The sequence below is a fragment of the Nilaparvata lugens genome, chromosome X, assembly GCF_014356525.2.
Source record: "Nilaparvata lugens isolate BPH chromosome X, ASM1435652v1, whole genome shotgun sequence".
Lineage (NCBI taxonomy): Eukaryota > Metazoa > Arthropoda > Insecta > Hemiptera > Delphacidae > Nilaparvata > Nilaparvata lugens.
This window is the reverse complement of record NC_052518.1, coordinates 22,498,983-22,515,092: the sequence shown is the minus strand read 5'-3', so window position 1 is coordinate 22,515,092 and position 16,110 is coordinate 22,498,983. Positions and strand designations below refer to the sequence as shown.

Below are 16,110 nucleotides of genomic sequence, written 5' to 3'. Positions count from 1 at the left end.
AGCTAAGATTATGATGTTGATTAAATAAACAATTATTCTTTGTCTGAGTTTGAATGAGACGTTTTATTCCTATCTACTTAACTTATATATGGTGAGGAATGAAAGAAAAGGTCATATTCTTTTCACTGATGCCTACATCATGACGACGACGATGACGGTGATGATGTTGATTATGATGATGATGATGATGATGATGGTGATGGTGATGATGATGATGATGATGATGATGATGATGATGATGATGATAATGATGATGATAAAGCTGATGCAACTAGCTTCTGCTGTAACATTTAAGATACTGTACGTGATAATGTATCAACCCCAATATGGTGTATGTATCTTGAATTTTCAATAATTTAATGGTTATTCGTTGACAATGGATTCAATCATTGGATAGTGCATATGCGAATAATTATCATGAGTTACTACGATCAACTCCAAATTTTTAATTACGTATTTACAATAAACATGATCTCAAGGGAAATGAATGGTAAACGTAGTCCATACTTATAATGTACATTCTGCAATGTTGAAATCAGATCTTTTTATTTGATTTAGTCCAAGTAGAAACCAAGTGAAGTGTTTCTACTTAGAAACACGAACTTAGTTTCTACTAATCTCTATTATTATAGAGATTCACCTCTATTTTAAAGAGGTAAATCTCCAATCTCAATTTGTGAAGAAATTTCAACCACAATATCATAATCACAACTGCAGAGAAAATTCATACTTGGAACTCAATGCGTCACTTTATCCCCTCATCATTCTTAAGTGAACAGTGTTCACTGAGAAAAAGTCAACAATACATGCGTTTCTACAAAGACTGGACGTTTGTTGAGTGGATATTAAAAGGGGAATATCAATCAATGATTGAGTATTTCTGTGAGTACTCTATGATTATCGGAAAATAGATACTGATATCCTCTATTTGGAGGGTAGGCCTACTCCATCATTGATGAAAATAGAACACTGCTGTTCTTTATTTATCTACTGCTACAAACAGGGGACGCGGAAAACATCTATAATGAGAACCACTTGATACTGTCAGCTTTCCTTCTGAAAAACACTACTGCTGACAGTTTAGTGTTTCTCACTAGTGAATCTCACTATATTTATCTTCCACTTCATAGACCAAACAGTTTTATAAACTTCTTGAGTCACAAACATAGACCAGCTCCGATAACTGTCGTTTAATAAACACTTTTCCGAACTTCTTGAGTCACTCACAACAAATTGGCGGGTAAATACGAGCGCATCCACTTTATAGTAATGTAGTAGTATTTACATTCTATTAAGGTTTCGTTTGTAACAAAGTAGGGAATAAATTTTCAGAAGCCGTCGTCTGTCTGTGCGTCTGTTTTGGTTCGTAATCGGGTTGTTTGCATTGACTATTACCTTTTTTGGTAGAGCTTCTTTGGACTTGAGTTGCAGCAGATTTCACGACATCGTGTCTTGATGAAGGTAGCCTGGATCTGGACTCAGGCCTGGATTTGGGACTGGATTGTGACCTCATCCTGCGTCCCGAATTGCTGGACCAGGCTACGTGATTGCGTTCCCTAACAATTGTTGTTATCCATCTAATCCGTACAGTCCTTTTTTCTTATCGCCTCCACCATCCCCCTACCACACACGCTGCTTTCCCTTCTCCAATTATATTCCCTGTCCCCTGCTCCTTGTTCCCTGTTTTCTGACCCCTGTTCCTTGCCCCGTTCTCCGTTTCCTGCTCGACCGGGACACGTTCCGCTTGATTGCGATCTGCTTCTAAATGTAGAAGAAAGTGTTTTTGATGACTCAGCATTTCTTACTGGACTGTGAACGAGCTAGGCTCCATTGCACGGTAGAGGGGATAATTCGATAAAGCATAACGCGGCTTATTTATTTTTGTCTCATCTTTGGAAAATATTTAATAAATCTCGCTTCACGACGGTTACCACAAACCTCACTAAAGTTTGAGTTGATCTTTAATCAACTAGTAAAACTCTTTAAAGAGTTTGATATTTGAGTTGCAAAAAGTTCATGCAATCAGCCTCTCTCTCTTTTGATTTGATCTTTGATCAACTTCGAATCCATCTCAATCTGTAGCTGATAACTATCTATTCAAATAAGGATTAAAAAACACGGAGAGGAGCAAATTTCAACTTATGCTGGTCAAACCACAATATAAATATGACGAACATTATTTTGACCGATCCCAAAAACTTTTCACATGAGATATTCTACAATCATATCAGCTTAGAAAAATTATTATTGCTCACCTATTCTATGTATGCACTTGCATTTCAATTGCACGTTGGATGTTTATTTTGAGAATTATTGCTGATAAACTTGATTTCCTTCAAAACATAAACATAAACTTGATTTGATTCGATTGATTATTCTGCTTTGGTAACCTTACGGAAGCTTCAAGATATATAGAGAGACCAAGTTTAGAATTATGTAGGCCGTTATTGAAGAGAATTGATCTCTTTATCTTGGATGTGTGGTTAAACAAAATAATTATGCTCATTAGGCAGTCTACTCAATTCAGTGATTCACAGTATTGATTCTAAATTTACAAAACGATTGTGAAACCGTTTTTCCATATAAACGCTTCAACTATTATTACCATCGAATATCGTGAGTTCTCGAACTAAAAGTACGATCGTTTCCTGGAACAGTTTATTTCCTTGTAACATTGCCTAATGACTCTCAAATTTCACATCCGGAAGCAGTTTACAACATCCGCAGAAAAATCATCCTTCCCATCACCTACGCTTTCACTTCTAAAATCTTGCTACTCCCTTATCCACCACTCATTCAATCTTCCACTCAATTCATTTTTCTAACATTATCTTTATTTTTTTCGAAACTGTTGCTACTTCTTCTCTTTGTTTCTTCTTATTTTTGTATTTTTTTTCTTTACGTTTTGCTTCTCCTTCTCCTAGTATTTAATCTCCTCAATCACTTTACATATTGGTCATCATCATCTTCAACGTTCAACTCATGCTGATTCTCCTCCAACTTCTCGCTGCTTTTTCTTCTTCTTCTCCATCATCTTCTTCTCCTCTTCTCTTTTAGAAAGGGTTGAATAGTATCAAGAAGCCAAGCCTCCATTTCGTGGAGTTGGGCCATTCCATGCTTGCCTCCCTCTTGCAACCGATTACTCCGAGGACCGTGTGACAAAATTGCTGTGTGACTGTTCCTTGTTCCACACACTTAACCGGCCATCACAAACTTTGCTTGCAGCGAAACTTCGCCGAAATGAAACTTGGCAGAAGATGGACCACGAAACAACAAGTTCGAAACCCCCTTCCGCCCCCGGACCACTTCCAATAACTTCCGACAAATTTAACTCGCAACTACTTCAGCGCAGCAATATGCAATTGAAGTCCGCCCGCAAGATGAAGAGGAGGAGTAGGACTTTGAAGGAGAGTGTGAGAAGGGGTTGGTGAACGGTGAGAAGGAGGAAAACTGAAGGAGAAACAATGCCACTAACTCAGTGAACTCAGCAACATGCTACAAAACGACCATTCTTGTTAATGTTACGACTTAACCTGCGACAGTTTGAGGCAAATCGAGCAACTGCTGTTCCTATTTCAGTTTCAATCCCCATTCCCTACTGCATGCTCGCTGTCAACAACCGTTCCTATTGAAAATATGTTTATGATCAAAACAGGTTGATATCTACCTATACCTTATCGAAGCTAGGTATATTATAGTAGATTTAATAATTTCAAATCTATAATAGATTCAATAGAGAATTAAGATCGTAAAAATTAAGAACACAAAGTTGCTACATTTATAATACACTAGGGCTACGGCCCGCTCCGCACAAAAACTGTTGTGTGAAAATTGTCAATGTAATTCCATTTTTCGGCCCGTATGTTTCTTATAAAATAGTAGAGGTTACCGCAGTTTATAAACATGATTATAAGGGCCAATTTACCTACAAACAGGTTTGATTGGTACGGTCCTTAGGTCAATCTCAAGGAGAGAAAAAACTTCTCCAAAAGACCAAACTCTCTCCATGATAATCTGGAGACTTGTTTAAATAATTTTCAGTATACTCCAAAGAAAAAATGTAACAGATATTTCATAGATTCATTTCCTACTTGAAATGCCAACTCAAGTCTACGCACACACCACAGTACGTAACAAAATATACATGATGGAAGATGCAAAAGATGTTCACATCTCTCATGGTAAATGTCTCAATGTTATGTTTCACATGATAGATGCTGGTCGCTCATTTTGAGGTTCGTCATTCTCATCCCATGATTTTTGCATTCAAGTTAAAACTTAAACAAAAATGTTCAATAGGTATTATATTTAAATGGTATAAAATGTATAGGATACCATTCATCTATCGACATATGTATCTGTCTATCCACCTATCTTTCGATTTATTTATCATGGATCTATGAATGAAGGGATACAATTTAGAAAAAATACATCTCTACGGTGAAATATTTCGCTCGTTGGGTCACAAATTCTCTAACAAACGTAAATAATATTGTAAATTGATCAATGAAGGGTGGGCGGTGGTCGGTTGCATCCCTTTATATGTAGAGGATGTGTGTACCACTAAATCATTAGCACCCTGAACAGCATACATTCGCTCGGGTCAATTACAAACTCATCAGGGCTTTGTACCAGTATAATTGCGCTTGTTACCTGAATAACATCCTCCTCTCCACAAAATTTGCCCATTGCATTTCTATTCCGTATTCAGAGTGCATAAAAAAGTGGATTCCCAAGTGTCCAAAAAAAGATCCCAAAACTGATAAAAATCGTTTTCTCAGAAAAATGTTATTGCTTTTTAGTTTTTCCTCAGTTATTATTAAACTTTTTCAACATCTGATCTATTCAATAGAACTCGTGATACCTCGTGAATGAATCAACATTATTTTCACTTTGAAATTGTTGGGATATTAGTAGCTATTCATAATTTACAATGCAAAACCTTTACAGAGTGTTTCCGATTAGTTTGAAGCCTTTTCAAAATTCCCTCTCTATTGTTATTTACTGAAAAATATCCGTGTTCATTATAAATAACATTTATGCTGTCAATTATGGATACGGACGGTTTCATAGATTTGGATGATAGTCAAAACACGGTTGAAGTGTATCATAGTCAGAATGCATATCGTTGGTTTAGAGCACCAGGGTTGTTCGAAAAAGTCTCACACATTTTCTCGGAGAGCTAAGAACCTACATCCAGTCATCAGTATATCAAGTAGAAATAAATTACTATGCCTTGGAATGCTCTCAAAACAAGTATTTCGGTCCTTTGAATGTTCTTCGTCATACAGTGAGTTCAATTTTTTTTGTGAATTATTATCAAGTTGTAAACAGATATTGACAAGATTGAGATCATGTGCTGAATGAATGAATACTTGTAGGGTTCAACAGCAAAATTCATATTGAGCAAGACTCTATTATATGGAGTTTTATAATATGGACTACATAATATCATAGGCTCTCCATGATATGGAGTATTTCATTATGTAGTTGTATTCCTATTATACAACTATCATAAGGCTCCAATCAAACAAAACTACTGTACACTAATAGGAAACCTACATTTTTCAATAAAAAATATTAATCATATTTTGATAATCATGAAACGTACTCCACTGCTTATACCTTTAAGGATAATTCATATAGTTCTATGAAACTAGTCACTTTCTGAGCCATGAATGCACCATAAAGATTGTGCAAACCAGTCGATGTTTAATGGAAAACTGAATTCTGTATTTAGGAATCTTTCTCATCGCAGTCACAGACAGTTATCAACTATAAACCCATTTCCGGGTGGTTCTTAACTGATCTTACTTTAGGTCTATTCATTTTCCATCACCCCACGCTCAAGCTTGGAGATTATATGTGCATGATCGTGAGCAAAAGAAAAGAAATTCAAATGATTAATATTGTCATCTCAGTACGGTAAGTGAAATTGAGAAAATATTGAATAATTAAAAATAATACGTGAACGCGCAATCTAGAACAATATTGATTTGTATTTACCAATAGAGAGGACATGAAAGTTACAGCAATCTTTGGATAACTTGTTGATAGAGCTCAGACATAATGTGAAACGTTTCAACATAGTTTTCCAAATGGATTCTTCTCACATTTTTCCAAAAATAACTCATAATTGAATATATATTCACTCAAATGGAAACCATTTCAAATAATGTATATTGAAACACAAGTCATAGAATTATTATTAGAATTTAGGATCAAATCCATGAGGTATACATTAAACTCCAAGCACTCAATTGGAGCCGTGATCTATGACATTTCCGACACTAGAATAGATCATAGATCGCACAGACGAGTAAAAAGGTGAATATGTGTCCACAAATGGTTTTCGATGGGGTCAGGTCTTGTAAGTGGCTAACTTTCCAAAAATGGAAGAGCGAACAACCTTTGACCTATGGCACCATTTTCCATAGGAGAGGTGATAGGTTGGCGTTTGGATCAGTTGAAAACGACAAGACTAAAACCGTTGTCATGTCGCATAAGATAATAATAGAGAATGTGATTATTGGAGAGACAGGTGGACAGCACTGTACCGCACATAAGAGCAGTGAGCTGTCTGAATCGGTTTTGCAAGTTGGAGCTTTAGCAGGTTGTAAATAGATGTTCCTGATTCCTGATATATATATGCAGTGTATGTCACATCGACCTTCCAAAGGACGTAAAAGTCGAGTCAATAAATTATTCATAGCACCGACTGCGCTCGATCATTCTATTTGGGGTTGGAGCTGCCATATTGAAATTACTAGCCTTAGCCAACACAGCTCTCGATCATTTGTTCACCACTCGAAGCCTATGTCAGGTATCTGCCAGCCAATAATTAATCAACTATTCAATTACTGCGAAGCATTTCTAGTGCTGCTAAATTAATATTGAGATGCGGGTTAAACTGATTGATGTTCAACAAAAAACTTTTCGATATCTTTCACAGTGTTTCTATATGAATTATCTACTTCAAATGATATTAATTTACGACCAAAAAGGCTCAACGTAACAAATCACATACCGTACTAAATTAATAACTGAGAACGCCGATTGTATTGTCAATTATTCCTCTTTCATTTTGTATCAGGGTATACTTACAGGACTATAGTTCCATGTTAACACAACTAAAGAATAAAATATTGCCGAATTGAATCTACGATTAGTGTTCACAATTTGTGTTCTGCAAATAAATAAATCATAAACCAATGCAGTTATAGAATCGTGCAATTTTGCTAATGGCAAAGCATTATTAATTACAGTTGAAAAGTTGATACTCGAAAAATTCCGAGGTCTATAAAAATATAAAAATGCATTGATCAATGTTCCCTCTAACAGGTGCTCAGACGAAATCTATTAATTTAGCAATTCTTGTATATATTCACCTATAACTTACAATCCCGAAGTGTGTGTGAATATATTCACTGTCACCGAGATATCAGAAGCTGATATTCTGTTTTCAAAGTCACGTGACAAAAACATCAACACTATTTCAGTGTTATTTATGTTCTTCACATATAGAAATAAATTGGAAATTTCATTTGTTCAAATGCTAATCAATTAATAATTATTATTAAACGAAAATCCTAATTAAATGCTGTAAATCACCCCGAAGACTTCTGCTACTGCAAATATTGGCAACAGGATAAACAGCTAGATGGAAATTTTATGAGCCAGGGAATTTAATTGAGATTTTCGTTTAATAATAATTATTTATCAATTAGCATTTGAACAAATGCAATTTCAAATTTATTCCCATTTGTAGACTGGCTGGCCGCTATGGCTCCCTGTAAAATGAGCGCAGTTTGGTCTAGGGGTGAGCATTCCTAACTGGCAATTAGGAGGTTCCCGTGCTGACAAATAATTTTTGAATAGTAGCGCTCATCGAACTTTTTTTTATATAAGCTGTTAACCCTGTTATTAATATTTGCAGTAGCAGAAGTCTTCGGGGTGATTTACAGTATTTAATTGGGATTTTAGTTTGATAATAATACCCTGCTTACCTTTGAGGTTACTTTTGATCTACGAATAACCTGATCACCAATAACTTGGAAACTGTCCCACCCAGCATAGAAAACATATTTATACTGTTTTAATTCTCACTCATGGTGACGGATTGAAAGAGTCAAGATGTGCTAATTATTTAAAAATTAATTATCGAAAACCTTATATTACTGGGGCGATTTACAGAATTTAATTTGGATTTTCGTTTGATAATCATTGTTAATTACTAGAAAGTAGATTGAGGTGGTATAATTATGGATATTTTTTTGTTTATTGTAATAAAATACAGTATTACATGGTCATTAGCGAATTAAAACTTTGATGAAAGTTAGTTGGTACAAACATAACTATATAATTGTGTAGATGTGAGTTTTTCTATGTTTTCTCAGTTTTTTCAAGAACTAATAGATAGAAAATATTTGAGTTCGGTACAAACGTACAGTTGAGGTATTGAAATGGTGAGTTGAAAAATGTTTGTGATACTCTCAAAATTAGACCTACTTCAAATATCTGCGTCTTTACTGTTATTATTTGCGTTCGCAATGCGTTTATGTAGGACTTTCAAGAATGACTGATCTTATAATCGTTTCAACATCATAAACTCTCTTAAAGCTGTTAAGGGAAAGATAAAAGCTTTTCCAAATCCCAACGGAAAGATGAATGGCTTCTGATCAACCTACTGGTACCATCGAAATTTTCATCTCCAATATTCACAGCTATTGTTTTGAGTAACAATGAGTGACCCTAAAGAGTCTTGAAAGGTATCGACAAGGTTCATTCCAACAATTAGATATTCATAATCGATGGTTTCATACTAGCCCAATATATCACTAGGTTTTATAGCTCAAATTTATCATTGCAATATATATAATAGATTAGGCTTGTGTTAATCAACGTTTTTTCCCTTTACTATGATTGATGTTGTGAAATTACTCAGTAGTCTAACTAATGCAAGAAATCTTTAACCGCTATCTATTTTCAATTATTTCAGTATAATATTATTCATTATGATATCCATTTTATTATTCAGTATATTATAATTCAATGATTTTTAATACTTGAACCAGGTCACATAACTTGTCTAGAGACACTTCACGGTAAAGCTTGCCGTTCAACTCGAGGACTATGTCATCATTCCTTACAAATAGCATGTACTCTTCTCATTCAACTGATTCTCACCGTTTGAAGTGAATCTCGCTCACTATAGTTTCTGATTCTGTGAAAATTCTATATAAATAACACCTATTCCCATTCAACCAATTCCGACAGTTTGAAGTAAAATCTTACTATATTCCCAATCGCCTCGAGAAAATTAGTTGTTTCCACACATGACATAAAGTCAGCTGCAGCCTGAGATATGGATACAGGATAGATACTCTGAGAGAAGATGAAAAGTCAAGCCGAAAGACGGTGGGAGTGAGGGATTGAGGGAGAGGAAAATGGTGCTTGGTTTCCGTTTGTGTTTGAGTATTCCCAAACGAGCAGTGGCGGGCCCTGGAGGCAGGAACAAGCAACAACCAGGAATAGGATCCTGGGTCTCGAGGCAAAAACGAGGAAATTTCGCAGCCTCCTGACGACAGCAAAGGGATTACAGGCTTCGACTCTTGTTTTTATTTTTGTTTTTACCACTGTACCGACCACTGATGCCCAAAAGGAGACTCCCCCCTCTACACCCCTCTTAGCTATTGTTCTTGCAGGCATTGTTCCCACCATTTCGATTTCCATTGAAGCCGTAGATTTGCGCGTGCTTTCTCAGGGAATTCGGCTGGAGGCAATCTCAGAAGCGTTACCATGAATAGTTGAACATGACATGCAACAAAATCATAATACACACTAACCTTTTCTCTATCGCGCAACTCTGTGGCAAGAATCTTCTGTGGCAAAAATCAAAACTGGATTTTCCATATATTTAATAAAGTAACTTATGAATTTTTGATTTTCAAGAGAATGTTCTCAATCAACCAGAAAAAAACTTGATAACTTACTGATTACTGATACTAATAGAATTAGGATTTAATTGCAATAATTGAATAGATACTACTTAATCAATAGAATTGAACAAAATTGTTTGTTCTAATCAATCAAAATTGATTAATTTTATTACATTAATAGAATTGGAATGGAATGGGGGGTTCAACATGTGAGTGTCTTCAATAATCTTAATAAAATGTACATGCTGATGGAATAACATACATAGTTTTCACTAGTCTTGGATAATATTTAGATAAAATAGATAATTAATTAAAACAATATAAAAACGTGTAGTACCCTTTCATTGAAAATATAAAAATGGGTGAATAATTTATTTGCCGAAAAACAAAATACCAAAAAAAAGCTTCACAGATAAATAAGTATATGCTACTGTACTTAACTAAAATACATTAATAAAAATTAAGGAAATGTTAATTTATTCAATTAGAAATTATAACGTAATGATATCCTCATTCATGATATTATATTTTGAAGTTTTTAATGAAAGGGTATTATAAGTTTTTATATTGTTTTTATCAATTTGAATAAAGTAGCCCATGTAAGTGAAGTGGATTATAGATATTATGATATGATCGAAAAAAATGTGAATAATAGAATAAAATAAGATTGATTGGAAATGTTCCAATTAACCATCAAATGTATATATACGTACAAATATATACGTATATCAAATATATACGTACAATCTAACTTCCTTCTTAGATTGGAAATAGGCATAGATTGAAAAATGGCAATAAGTTCTAGCTAACTGGTTTCAATTTTAAGTAAGTCTTACATCTCCTTTACTTGGGAAGATCAAGATACTTATATTTATATACTGATACTTATACTAATGAAATATGATATAGAATATAATATATTTATTGTTACTCATACTAATGGAATCTAATATGTATAAAAGGGTTTGTATTTGAAAATCGCGTTGCTTGAATGACGAAAATAATTGAATCACCAGGTTTATTAAGAAGGGAATAAAGACCAAAAAATGGTAAATTTAGTTTTTATGCTCAAAATAATCTCCAAGTGTAACTCTACATACAGAGTGGGTGAAACGTCCGAGAACGGCTTACTCATATACAAAGGTTATTTTACGGTGGGAGTGATTGGGGATCCTACTCAAATTGAAAATACTACTTTACTATAACTTCAAAAATCTGGTCCGCCATCTTGGATCCGTCATATTGAATGCAACTTTTTTTTAAATAGGAAGATGGTCATGCAATACATGATTTCGATACGAAATTTCAAGAAAAAATGAATGGCGAGGACCGCATATCGATATCTCAAACCGTTCAGGAGATATTCACATTACTAATCAATATCATGCATATCAGAAATAAAATACATAAGTGGTATTGAATTATAATGTGAATATCTTATGAACGGTTTGAGATATCGATGTGCGGTTTTCACCATTCATTTCTTCTTTTAATTTTGTATTGAAATCATGTATTGCATGACAACCTTCCTATTTAAAAAAATGAAGTTGCATTCAATATGGCGGATCCAAGATAGCGGACCAAATTTTTGAAGTCATAGTGAAGTAGTATTTTCAATTCGAGAGGGATCCCAATCGCACCCACCTTGGAATCACAATCTTTTATGAGATACTAAGCCCTTCTCATACTTTTTTCTCTCCTTTCTGCTTTGAATAGTGTTGATTAATAATGTGAATATCTTCTGAACGGTTTGAGATATCGATATGCGGTTATCGTCATTCATTTTTTCTTGAAATTTCGTATCGAAATCATGTATCGCATGACCACTTTCCTATTTAAAAAGATAAAGTTGCATTCAATATGGCGGATACAAGATGGCGGACCAGATTTTTGAAGTCATAGTAAAGTAGTAGTTCCAATTTGAGTAGGATCCTCAATCACACCCACCATCAAATTACCTTTGTGTATGAGATATGAAGCCGTTCTCGGACTTTTCACCCACTCTGTATACGTCATAAGAAGGAAGCAAAAACCAGTTTGTAGACGGCAGGTCTATGAAGGAAATGGATCCCCGGACTCATTCCCTTCTTAAAAATTATAAACATTTCACTAGATGGCGGCTCAGTCAGCTGTCAACAGAATCAGGTGTTCTGGAACAGAAGTATTCTATTATTCTCTCTATCATTGTATGAGCTTTTGTTGAAGGTGGTTTTAAAGATAATATTGAGGTTAGTTTTAGTTGTACTGATTACCGGTAATCTACAATTTTTCCATTGTTCTTATCATATATCATATATTCATTGTATCATGTATACTCCATGAACTTAGTCCTCAGTTTCTCGTTTATATTCCATTGATTAAAAACGTATTTATCATCAACTGAATGAATTATCCACTCTAATCAACCTATAAAAACTTCATCAGTTTTAAGAAGGAAATGAATCCAGAATTTTATTTAAATTTTAAGAATATTTCACATGTATTGTAGGATTACTTAATGTTCTATAATTGTGATTCTCAAGCTCCGAGAGAAGTTTAGTCTCAATTGATTGAGTATACCACCATCTACACAGTTTTTTCAAGATTCCCAACAAAAAGATTTTTGGACATATACCCTTCTTGAAACTGATGATTCAATTGTGTAATAAAGAAATTGAGAATAATGCCGGATCATATCATAGAATAATGATGATGATGATGATTCCATGTTGATTCCTTTCTCAACCTACTCAATTTACACGTTAGAAACATACATAGAATCTTCACAGAAAGACCTTTGTTTTGATTGAAACCTCGTGTGATTTGGTTCATTATGAAGTTTACAGAGGTTGTCATTAGTTTTTCAAAAGACTTTCAATGTATAACCTAAAGGATATTCTGGAAATCTACAGAGTTGATCAATGAAGTATGGAGGATTTGTAACATACTTTTTTTTGAACGAAATTTAATATTTTTTCCAGTATGTACCTCGGATGTTGCCTGGAGAGGAGGGAAAAAACAATACTCAAGTACGGAAGACAACATTTGAAAAATGCCATCCGGTTTTGCCCATACACTTATCTAGACGTTGTAAAAATTTATCAATACTCCTCTGAAGCGTTGCAGGTTATTGCTCGAACATCTTATGTTATTGTCTCATTCAGGGCTTCGAGTCGACGTAGTTTGTTTATGCATACACGAGCTTAGAGATAGCACCATAAAAGTCACAAAATGTCAAGTCCGGTGAACGAGGAAGCCCCTCCCCCTCCACATCACCATGCAACGAAATGAGGCGTCTAAAGAAGTTCATAGATTATATCGATGTATGGCACGTTTGAACCATACTACTCTATTCAGGTAGATATGTCATCTTCTCAAATGTGACAAAATTATCATGCAGCAGTGTTAGATAACGATCTGAATTGACAGTGAAGTTTTCTCAGAAATGTAAGGGCCAATAATGAAGTTTCGACTCACGCCACAATCCGTCATTGATACAAAATATTATCAAACAGAAAACCTCAATTCACCAACGTTTTCTCCTCGGCAGATGAGGCAAATTTACTTGCACTGACTGCATTCTGTCATCAATTCCTTACTTCGTAGACAATATTGTATCGTCAAAAGAGACGCTATTTTTCAAATATTGTTTTACGTACAATAATTTATTATTTCATTTTCTCTCCTCTGTAATTATCAAAATGGCAAGATCTGAGGTTCATACTGGAAACAAAAATATTGATTTTCGTTGAATTATGAGTATGTTAAACTGTTCCAAACCCTTTATTATACATTGCCCAACTCTGTATAAGGCGATATCAATAGCTTTTTTCCATTTTAATTGCATTTTGGGCATATTGTTCCCCATTTGTAAGAATCATCGCATATCTAGAATAAAAATTATAATAATTTATTATTGAATATTCAAAATTGATTTCATTGGTAATGGATACATCAAGTTCAGTGTATTAAATAGAATTTGATTTGATTTTGTTTGCAGAAGTGAAAACAACTCAAATCCATGGAGGGAAGGTTCTGAAGGACATCCCTCGTTATGTAGACATCTACAGGGAGAAGCCTATCAAAGTGACAGTCAAGGTCCTCGTGCCTGTCAAAGAACACCCCAAGGTCAGTTCAACTTCAATCTCACTTGATTCTAATCATTTTACAGGTATGCTTCTTCCCACGAATAAATAATAATTGATGGAAAACTGCTATCATTCTAGAAAACTAAACATCTATCAATAACGTGATTTCTTTCAGAAAACTTTGCACAAATTATGCCAAAAAAGGAACAACAAGCTCAAGGCTGCTCTTTCTTCGGATTTTGTTGAGATGATATTGAAAAACGCGTGGTAGGAAATAATAATAAGTGATAAGATAGTCTAGAAGTTTAGTATCTCAGTTTATGTGAGAGATATTTCCCAAGACATTTCAATTCAATTGAGTTGGAAAAAATAATTCTTAGAAAAGTAATATGTAGCCAGCCTACTGAGTTAAGTAAATCAGTTTTTTTTTTCGAAAATGAACTGAATTTACAGTGGAATTCAATGGAAAAAGTCGCAATAAAATCACTACAGTATTCTAATTATTTACATATCAATAATTCATCAAATAGTTCGAAGAATGATTCAAATTGATGTTGGCTATAATAATTGCTCTGCTAGAAACCAAATCATCTTAGGGCAATAATCTCTGTGCTTTGTACGTAGGCTTGAGACGCAATAAATCCTCCGTATCCGTCCACAATCTTCCCTAATATCTGCCTGCTTTGTATGTGGAATGTATTTTCGTAACCTGGGTTGAATGTCCGAGTAATGTAAAATCAATATTTCGTAAGCCTACTTATATTTCAACCGATAGAAATTCACGTTACAAAGGTAGTTATCGTTGGAGGAGGAGAAGGAGGAGGAGGAGGAGGAGGTGGAGGAGCACCCCGGTGATGTATGGCCAGCTTGTATCGATACGTGTACGCCGCTATCTGAGTAAATAAAAATCTTTTCGCAATTCGCTATCGTTGTGGTAGTTTCTCTCTCCCTTCCCTTCTTTATCGGGTGCAACAGGTAGTCTCTATTTCAGTGCCTCTCTCTCACTTTTTGATCTCCCTCCCTCTTCACTCGAGCAGCCTGTTCAAAATATCTCATCCAGATAGCCTTCCCATCCTTTTAGCTATCACCAGGCTTGTCTTATCCCACCCTCGGACAAATCCAAGTGCCGCTTTCCTTGTAAACCCTCCCACACCTCACCCACCTCAACAACCCATGAATGTCTCAGTTGTTTCCAATTTTTAACGTCGGAAACCTGGGAGCATACCGACTTAGGGGACGGGACAAGCTCTTCATGTTCAGCCATGCTTTGATCACCGTTCAGCTTCCTACTCACTACCAAACATATTATATTGGCCGGAACGGCGTAATCGGCAAACGAATAGAATCGCGTCTTTTTTATTCTATCTTTTAAGATGTCCTCGAAATATATTTTCGGATATGAGAATCTTCTCTACCTTCTTTGAACATAAAAATTCTTTCACATTTTTAAAGATGGTTATACTACTATCTACTACCAAACATAAATCGGTTTCAATGGCATATGAATCTCTAATGAGAATCTCTTATACTCTTGGAGATCCATTTGAATCCCTTTTGATATAGCAACATACTTTCCACTATTTCATATTTTAAGAGGATAATTTGGATTCTCTTTCATATGAAAAATATCTTTTTCAAGATGAGACTCCTCCAATTGACATAACAATGATAATACCCTAATGAAATGATGAAATGAACACGTGATGTTTCTACTTGGATTTTATTCACACAAAATTTAAGTTTGAATGTTCATGAAATCATCCAGATGAAACTGAGTATTGAGACAATTATTAAACAGAAAAAGTTGTTGTCAACCACTATTCAACAACTTTCTCACAATACAACTATAAAAATTCCAAAAACATTGATACTAGATTTTCGTGTAAATAAAGGTATGTGAGTAGAAAAAACAACTCAATATACTATGTTTCTTATTCGTTTGATCCTACATTATCTCCTATGAGAGTTCTCGATTTGAGATTTATATTTTTTGAAGATCAGAATTAATCATGTTCAAATGTCCTCATCATCCATCATCGACAAGCACAAACTGCAATTGACTTTCAACTGCATACACTTTCGAAATAGTTTTTAACCCGTTGCAT

The 16,110-nt window shown here is 34.7% G+C and overlaps 1 protein-coding gene across 4 annotated transcripts in view; it reads left to right on the top strand.

Annotated features, from left to right (window-relative positions):
• The window catches only part of LOC111053995 (KH domain-containing, RNA-binding, signal transduction-associated protein 3), a 290,245-nt gene that overhangs the window by 214,782 nt on the left and 59,353 nt on the right, over window positions 1-16,110 (top strand). For all 4 annotated transcript variants that reach the window (XM_039443016.1, XM_039443017.1, XM_039443018.1 and 1 more), the window contains one exon: window positions 13,918-14,045. In XM_039443016.1, coding sequence (XP_039298950.1) covers window positions 13,918-14,045 — 128 coding nt within the window. The remainder of the gene's footprint in view (window positions 1-13,917; window positions 14,046-16,110) is intronic.